Here is a 9335-nt window from a genome sequence, read left to right on the forward strand (position 1 = left end):
TGTGGTGGTTTCTCGGGAAATTCGGGATCAACCTAGCCCTGGACCCAGCAATACCATTCTTGGGAATATACCCAAGAGATGCCCTATCATACAACAAAAGTATATGCTCAACTATGTTCATAGCAGCATTGTTTGTAATAGCCAGAACCTGGAACCAAGGATGTTTCTTAAGGCACGACACTAGCTTGCTAGATTCCCATCACAAATACTTGAAAGAAAACCATTAGTAAAAAGAAAGGACTTATTTAGCTCACAGTAGAGTTACAGTCCACGATGTAATGGCTTCATTGCTTCTAGTGAGCCAGCTCATGCGGCTGAGTATAACTTCTCATCTCGACCAAAAGAGTACAAAAAGAGGATATAAGGACTAACTGTTAAGCCTGACCTTGAATTTGATCTTCAGAGCTTACGTGGTAGAAGGAGAAAATTGAAGAATTGAGCTATCGTAAACCATCCTCTGATTCTACACATGTTGCATAACATATGAACACATACATACACGTGTGTGTGGGCACGCACGTACACACACACAAACACAGATGCGTGCACACAAAACACACACAGATCCCATAAAAAGGTGTAATTAAACACTTGAGGGGTTTACTGGGTTTGGAGTTGCCTAGGCTGTTTGTGACGAAACTGGTGCACTATGGTCCCTTTTAAGACTTATAAGTCGCTGGTCCAGCTGAAGCACAAAGAAGGGACCTTATTTGAAGTGGTCGGAGACTCCAGCACGCTGCCCAAGTGGTTCTGTATCGAGCATCTGGATGATCCAAAGACAGTGTACGTGAATCCTTGGTTCGTGGAAGCGATATTTGGCAAGGATGGAGAGTACATCCCACATGTCGAGAGTATGTCATGTACCTTGCTTCAAGTGACCCATTGGCGTCCTGAAGAGGATGCAGAGATTTTGATATTCGGGCCTCCTTATTACCAAGATGATGTTTCCCAGATGATCTCCAACTTGGTTAATTATTTCTGCCCGCTAATGAAACAAGAGAAGGACCTTTCTCAAGAGGATGAGACCCAGTGTCTTCCTGTCGAGGTTCACGAGGCTGCCACTCGGCTGTCTCTCGTGGGGAAAGTCCAAGAGGCTGCCACCCAGCTGTCTTCCGTGGAGGTTGCTGATGCTGCCACCCAGCTGTCTTCTGTGGAGGTTGCTGATGCTGCCACCCAGCTGTCTCTTGTGGAGGTCCAAGAAGCTTCCACCCAGCTGTCTCTTGTGGAGGTCCAAGAGGCTTCCACCCAGCTGTCTCCCGTAGAGGTCCATGATGCTCTCTCCCAGCAGGCTCCCATGGAGGCTGGTGATGCTGCTACCCAGATGGCGCCTGTGGATGTTGCTGAGGCTGCAACCCAGCTGTCTCCAGTGGAGGTCCATGAGGCTGGTACCCAGCTGTCTCCCGTGGAGGTCCATGAGGCTGGTACCCAGCAGGCTCCTGTGGAGGTCCATGAGGCTGGTACCCAGCAGGCTCCCGTGGAGGCCCATGAGGCTGGTACCCAGCTGTCTCCCGTGGAGGTCCATGAGGCTGCCACCCAGCTGTCTTCCGTGGAGGTCCATGAGGCTGGTACCCAGCAGGCTCCCATAGAGGTTGGTGATGCTGCTGAACAGCTGGCTCCTGTGACTGTCTATGAAGCTGCCACCCAGCAGGCTCATGTGGAGGCTAGTGAGGCTGCCGCTGAGCAGACCTCAGGGGCTGTTCATCGGGATGTCGTTCAGGAGGCTGCCACTCAGTAGCATTCTGTAGAGGCCTCTGAGGCTCTGCCCTAGAAGTTTCCTGAGGTTGTTCTTGAAGGGGGGGGACCCAGAGTTCTCCAGTGGAGAGCCTTGAGACTGGAACCCAGCAGTCTCTGCATGTGTCATGCCAGTATTGAGCCTCCACAGGCTGCCTGGAAACCAGTTACCAGGTTATAAGGGTGACTCACATGTTGAACTAGAATAAATGTAGTACACATCAGTAATCCCACTCTCTGGAGGCAGAGGCAGGGGGCTCTTTAGTTCTAGGCTAGCCTGGGATGAATGAGGCAGTGATCTTTAACCCCTGCCTAAGTTTCCAGACATCATCTTTGTTCTTTTTCATCTTTGTTCTTTTTCACCTTTGAAGTTGGAAGAATGGAAAAAGACTTTCTGTTTTCCCCTAGTGTTAATGTTTGCAAACACGATTGAAAATATTCCAATAAAGAGCTGCATCCTCAAAAAAAAAAAAAAAAAGAAAACACTTGAATAAGAGGCGGTTCCAAAAAGTCCAATTAAATAAACAGCTGAAGACATTATTTTAAAGGAGGACACTGAGACTGGGCTCTGCGAAATTGTCCATGCTTTACTTTTATCTCTATTATAACCCAATATAATAGGTATTATATTGTGATATATATTATAGAACATATGAGATAACATGTTCTAGCTGTGATTATAAGTTTTAAGGAGCATGTGTCATTTCTACTTTCAGTATTTGAATATTGGGTGAGAAAGTTGTGCACAGTAATAACCAGCTTCAATATTCAAGAAGATGATATGCAGACAGAGAAATAAGCAAAGAAGTCTGACCTTTGGCAGCCCAAGTCGCTGAGCATGTTAGAGCTCTCCAATCCGAGTGGGCTATGTCACGTGAGACAGACATAAATGTTTTTGGTTACTAAGCCTTTGTAGTACCTTGAGTAATCTGTTACTGCAGCAGAAGCTAGCCCGTATATGCAAACATATTACAGAAAATCCGCAACTAAGAATAATGTAAGTCTACTAAAATCCCATTTCGTATCTAGTAAAACAAACATCAGACTGATTATTAGATTGTTAAAATCAACCCTACTGTGCAAAGAAAGGAAGGAATTATATAAACTGACATTAACTAAAACATTGATGGCAGACCATTAACTAAGTCTCAGATATTTTTGTGTACTTATTTCATATGCAATATCGTGAAATATAATCTCAATATAAAAATACAATTCGATTACTGGGAAATTACAGTAAAAATCTAACCTAGTGATAAAAATACTGTCTATAGTAGCATCTAAACAAATGTTTCCCCATTCTACTCTATGTATTAAAATACACTTGTGTGAGGATATGAACGCAGTATTCCTTGTGGCAACTTGGTACATCACACTGGCATCTTGATTGGCTCACCATGTGATTAAATGGGATGAAGAGATCACAGAGTATTAGAAGATGAAGGAATTGCTTTAACTTTGGCTAAGGAATGAAGCTGTTGCCGTTGGACAGTTAAGCTTGAAACCTTCACGTTTGGGGGCAGTGAAAATGCGATCAAGGAACATCCATCCCTGAAGGTCCAGGTTCCTCTATTTTCCTTATAATACAGGCATACTACTAACTTCTGAGGTTGATTTAAACACTGGATGAGATAATGTTTGCAATACATTAAGACAGTGTATGGTACAATATAATCTTGTAAAAAGTTTGGCTATTTTTACTGCCCAGGACTTCTGGGAAAACATAGAAGTACAGGGTTGGTAATTGCCTGCTGTTGTGAGGCTCTCACAGTGTGCTTGAAAATTGCATTGAATGTACCGTGTACCCAAAAGACATAAAAATAAATTGTATAAGAAAACAGATTTTGAAAACTGATTTTTATTTTGTTTGTTCATTTTATACACAAATATTATATTGACATTATTTCTCCTTCTCCAATTACTCCCTTACTCCAGTGATTCTCTTACTCTTCTTTATATCCACATCCTCTTTATAAAATATCACTGTTCCACATACACAAGCTTGAGTCCATTTACTGTTGTTTATATGTACATGTGTTTAAGGACCACTTGGAATTGTGTAACCTATCATGGATCCTTCCTGGAGTAAATGGACTCTCCTTTTGGCAGCCATTGAAAGGCCTCTATTTTATCTTTTCAATTAATAATTCTCATAATACACCTTAGTTAAAATTTCTATTTCTGTGCAGAGGGACCATGACCATGACAATTCTTATCAAGAAAACCATTTAGTGGGTTAATTTCTAGTTTCACAGATTTAATCTCGTATGGCAACCTGCAGGCAGACATGGTGCTGGAGCCGAGAGTCCTACATTTTAATTGACAGGCAGCAGGAACTGTTATGAGATCCTAGGTGTAGCTTGAGCACATATGAAACCTCCAAGTTTGCCTGCACAAGGACCACTTACTCCAACAAGGCCACACCTATTCTAACAAAGCCATACTCCTAATAGTGGCACGTCCTTTGGGGGGCATTTTCTTTCAAATGATGCATTCTACTCCCTGGCTTCCAAAGATTTATAGCCATATCATATGATAATGCAAAAATACATTCAATCCAACTTCAAAAGCCCCCATTGTCAATAACAGCCTCAAACTTACTTAAAGTCTAAAGTTCAGTTTTTTTCTGAGATTCGTGCAATCTATTAACTGTGATCCCCTGTAAAATCAAAATAAAAAAGATCACATACTTCTAACATATAAAGCACAGGATAGACATTGCCATTCTAAAACATAGGGAAGGGGTCATAAAGAGGAAATACTGAACCAAAGTAAGACCGAAAACCAGCTGGGCAAAATCAAAGCTCTGTATCTCCATCTCCATATCTGATGTCAAAATTCTCCTCAGGAAAAATGTAGAGCTCAATAAAAATCAATTTAAAAAAAACTCTCTTCAGATCTCCAACTCCTTTAGCTTTGTTGACTGCAACACATTCTTTCTTTTTGGTTGGTCTCACTCCCTGTTAGCAGAACTCCTCAGCAGGTATCCCAGGATGTTTAACATCTAAAGGTCTCTAAGGCAATCCAGGCTTCAACTTCACAGTTTTATGCAATGGCCCCTCCAGGCCTCCAGTAAGGGACACCCTGACATACCTGGCCCTGGCCTTAGGGGCTTTCCTTAGTCATGGAGAAAAATTATATAGCTCCTTTCTTCTGTCTTTAAATCTGGAACTGTGTGGCTGAAGCTGCCAAGTTCTTCTGCTTTTGGGGACTGGAACATGCTAGCCTGTTCTAGAGCTTACTCTGTAGAACAGGATGGCCTCAAATTCAGAGATCACCAGCTCCTGTCCCTGGAGGACTGGGATTAAAGGCATGCACCACCACACTTGGCTCTAAGTTTTTCTTTAATTCATTTTCACAAGTTGGAAACTTAGCTGGGTTAAGTTGTCCTGAAGTCACCACTATCTTTGTTACATTCCCAAAACTGTTAGTCTCCTTGAACACACAACGTAACACCATTTCACTTTCTGCTCTTCCCTTTCTTCTCAAACTTTACATTTTGTAATTTACCCACTCACCTTGCTCCTCTTCATTATAAATCTTCATTAGTGACTGCTAATAACCACACAACATAATCTATACTAAGCTGCTTTTTTGTTTTTGTTTTTTGTTTTTTTTTTTTTTTTTTTTTTTTTTTTGGTTTTTCGAGACAGGGTTTCTCTGTGGTTTTGGAGCCTGTCCTGGAACTAGCTCTTGTAGACCAGGCTGGTCTCGAACTCACAGAGATCCGCCTGCCTCTGCCTCACAAGTGCTGGGATTAAAGGCATGTGCCACCACCGCCCGGCTTATAGTAAGCTGTTTTGAGATTTCCTCTGTCAAAAGAATTCATTCAAATTTTTTCACTTTATCCTCAGGCAGACTCTTTGGACAAGGGCAAAAGGCAGTCATGTTATTCACCAAAATATCACAAAATGTCTCTAGGCCACATATTAATATTATTCGTCTCTCAAACCTCTTGAGCCAGCCCCCCATAGTTCAAGTCATTCTCAGCACCGATGTCTTCTTCCATGTGGCCCATTAAGCAGTGCTTAAAGCATTCCACTGCTTTCCTAATCCAGAGGACCAAAGTCCAAATTCCTCAACACAAAGACAGAGTCAGGACTATCACATCAACACCCCAGTCCCTAGTACCAACTTCCTTCTTGGGGTATCTATTGCTGTGAAAAGATGTCATGACCATGCTAAATCTTAAAAAGGAAAATGTTTAATGGGGGTGGCTTAGAGTTTTACAGGTTTAGTCCATTATTATCATCGTAGGACATGGTACTATGCAGGCAGATATGATGCTAGAGCTGAGAGTCCTACATTTTATAGGCCACTCCTATTTTAAGATACCTCCTAATAGTGTCACTCCCTTTGGGGTGCCTTTTCTCCCAAAGCAGCGCAACACCTTTACCCTTAGATCTTTCCTTACCTCTTACACCTTCACACTTGTGCTTTCCCACCTGCTATTTATGTGTAGGGACACTCTTGGCTGTGCGTTTATTGTGCCATTAGAACCTGAATGGTAGCTCATCAAGTTATTGCAATCCCTGACAATAGAGATGTGCCACAAGTGCAGGCTATCCATAGATGGTGATCTCAAGATGAAGAGCCAGAGGAGATGCTGGAGTGATGAGCAGGATACAAATTTGTGGGGTGTGGCAGAAGTACTCTTGAATTTCCTCTCAAGGTGAAAACTGATGGAGGGCTAAGAAAGAGAATGAAGACACAGGTTTTTAAGAACAATTGTGGCATGGCTGCATTTATTCTCCTGTTAGAAGCAATGCTCTGTTGCCTACAGTGGCCCTTCCAGCCCCACTGACCCTATCACTTATTTCTGTTATCCTTACACACCAGGGCAGCTACTCAGTACTGAGCAGGTTCAGCCATGAAGGAAATCTACTGATACTGGGGACTATGGGAGAAAAAGAAGTTGGTAGACAGGACTGAGTGGTGCTGACTAATTAGAAGTGCTGGATTAGCTGTAGAGAATATAACAGAGACCATCTACCTGGAGGCAAGAATGTGGGAAATTGGAGGTAGAGAAGAAAGGAGTCCAGTTTGTGATTAGTAAAGAGGATGTTATATTAACTCCATCCTTCTCAGTTATTCTGTAGAATTCTACGAGTGTCACCTGTGTGGCCAAACAGTACAAATAGTTCTTCTGTGACACACGGACCTTAATGGGAAAAAAATGAGCTTGGGAGTGCTCACACAGCTCCCAAACAAAACAACCAACTACTTTCAGATAGAAAAGCTACTCACTGGGTGATATCCAGGCACATGACCTTGGAGTGAAAGGTTCCATGATCACAGCCTTGCTGGTCACCCTTGCCTTCCAAGTGCCTCAGCTTTCTTTTATTTTAATATTCCGTGATATGCTTACTTTCGTGGCTACAAAGACACATGGAAGTTTGCAATGCTATTTGCTACTCGGCTGCAGAGTATTTTAACTGATGTTAGTTCAAATCAATTCTGGAGAAACTTTCCAGTCAAGGGAATTGCAAGCTGGCTGGTTGACATTGGAGGTCAAATACTCCAGGGTATGGGTCTCAAATCACTTAATTCTTCACAGCAAATTAGAAACAGGACTCCAGCTGGTGCTAGAGAATGGGACAGACTTGCTGCGGAAGGACAAGCTGCTGCCTGGATTTGGAGTCTTTATATTCCCAAAATAAAAAAAAAAATAGGAGACATTTTCCCCCTCTATCTCCTCTCATTCTTTCCAAGTAAAAGATTTCCGAACAGCAGCAGAAATCTGGCCACCTGATTTCAACGCATAAACCTTGCCAAGGTATAAAAATAAAATATGATTTAAACAGCAACCTATAATCTCCTGTTGACGACCAGCTGTGTCTCCTATTAGTATTAATGGAAGTTACACGGCATAATAAGGAGGAGGGGGGAAATGCCACCTTATGCTTTTCCAACACCTTAACATTTTTACAGCGAGTCTGATTACCAGGGTTTACTTGAGCAGCAATTAAACACTGATTGATTACTAAGTACGATTTGTATTCCAGGCAACATGCAAATGGCAATGAAATTCTCAGATAAGGAACAGAATAAATTCACTTCACATCAGAGAGAAAAATCACTTTTTTTTTTTGGACAGGGTCTTACTACTAGGCCCTATTTGGCTTGGAACTCCTTGTATAGACAGGACAAGACTGGCCTAGAACTCACAGAGATCCACGCACCTCTCACAACCAAGTGATGATAAAAGTCTATACTACCATGGGATGTGAGTCACATTTTTTAAACAGATTTTTAAAAAAAATATATACGGAGAAAAACAACTCCTCAAATCTTTAAAATAATGTATTTTTCAGCTTAGTATAATATTCTAGCATTCCAGAGTCTGAGGCAGAGGGTGTATTTTTTTTCTTTGTTTCAAATGTATACATATGTGTAAACACATACTCCACCAATATCTTTCTATATTATATTTAGGAAGACTATATGGATTCAGTTTCAGAAACCATCCATAGTAAGCATTTTGGAAATTGCCTTTTCTGGTTTACCATTTGACTTTAGCTCTCTTTCCACGAAAAAAAAAAAAAAAAAAAAAAAAAAAAAAAAAAAAAAAAAAAAAAAAAAAACCACAGATGGGAAGTGGATTACCATAAAACAGATATACAGAGATTGCCACATGCTTCACAACTACAGTTGTAAAATCAAATTTTGACACAGCAGTAATCATTGCTACTCTTCCATTAGAAGTTAAAATATAGATTTGTTAAATACTCACCACACGCCAGACTCCATTCTAGCTGTAGACAACATACCAAAGAGTGTGCCGTTCTACTGAACAGAAAAAGACTCTGACAACAAGCTAGCACACATAGATATGGTGGGATGTATGTGAAGAAAATGAAAACATGAAAGAGATGGACTGTGGTGCATGTCTGAGCTGGTGCATTTGCAGGCAGGGGTTGATGATGCAGGGAAGGCAAGGACCCTGGCACCGATTGCAGTATCTTGATTTAACATCATAGAAGGAGTGGTTGCCTATTCTGTATAATTTGGGTACTGAACCAAAGATAAAGACTAGTGAGAGTTAAGATCAAGGTCTTCTGGCTAAACGGTGGTGGGCTAGTGAGTGATGTAGTGTGACCTGTGGAAGGACTGGACTGAGATTAGAGACAATGGGAGGTTCAGACTACTAACAAATGTGACTTTGACTTAATGATGATCAAAGGCATTGATAGATTATGAAGAGGTGTGAGCTGGTTTAAATGCTTTCAAACATTACTCCAGCTACACAGCTTATATCTGCATCGAAATATGACATAATGCGTGACTAATACTACCACTACAGAACCTGAGGCAGGAGGGTTGCCTTAACTTTGAAGTCAGACTATATCACATAGTGAGTTCTAGGTCAGCACCAGTTACAGTCCAAAATCCCTTTTCAATCACTATGCAGAACTGCTCTGTGATAGAGCTTATAGAGGTAGAGGCTACCACATGTTCTACTGATAAAATATATGTTTAAAGTAGTGTGGGGGTCTAAATAGGAAGGGCCCCCATTTATACTCATGTCTTTCAATATTTGGTCACCAGGGAGTGGCACTAACAGTAAATATGGCCTTTTTTGGAGTAGTTGTGGCCCCGTTGAA

The 9335-nt window shown here is 41.6% G+C and overlaps 1 protein-coding gene across 1 annotated transcript; it reads left to right on the forward strand.

The window, feature by feature from the left end:
* The first annotated feature begins 649 nt into the window (after positions 1–649).
* On the forward strand, positions 650–1735 carry LOC130889348 (KH domain-containing protein 3-like). Its single transcript, XM_057792996.1, has one exon. The coding sequence runs from the start codon at positions 650–652 to the stop codon at positions 1733–1735; it is 1086 nt and encodes a 361-aa protein (XP_057648979.1).
* The last annotated feature ends 7600 nt before the right edge of the window (positions 1736–9335 follow it).

Source organism: Chionomys nivalis, chromosome 18 (assembly GCF_950005125.1).
Source record: "Chionomys nivalis chromosome 18, mChiNiv1.1, whole genome shotgun sequence".
Lineage (NCBI taxonomy): Eukaryota > Metazoa > Chordata > Mammalia > Rodentia > Cricetidae > Chionomys > Chionomys nivalis.

Excerpts from the sequence above, each read along its gene's own strand:
- LOC130889348 (XM_057792996.1), top strand. The coding sequence starts at position 650 with ATGGTCCCTTTTAAGACTTATAAGTCGCTGGTCCAGCTGAAGCACAAA.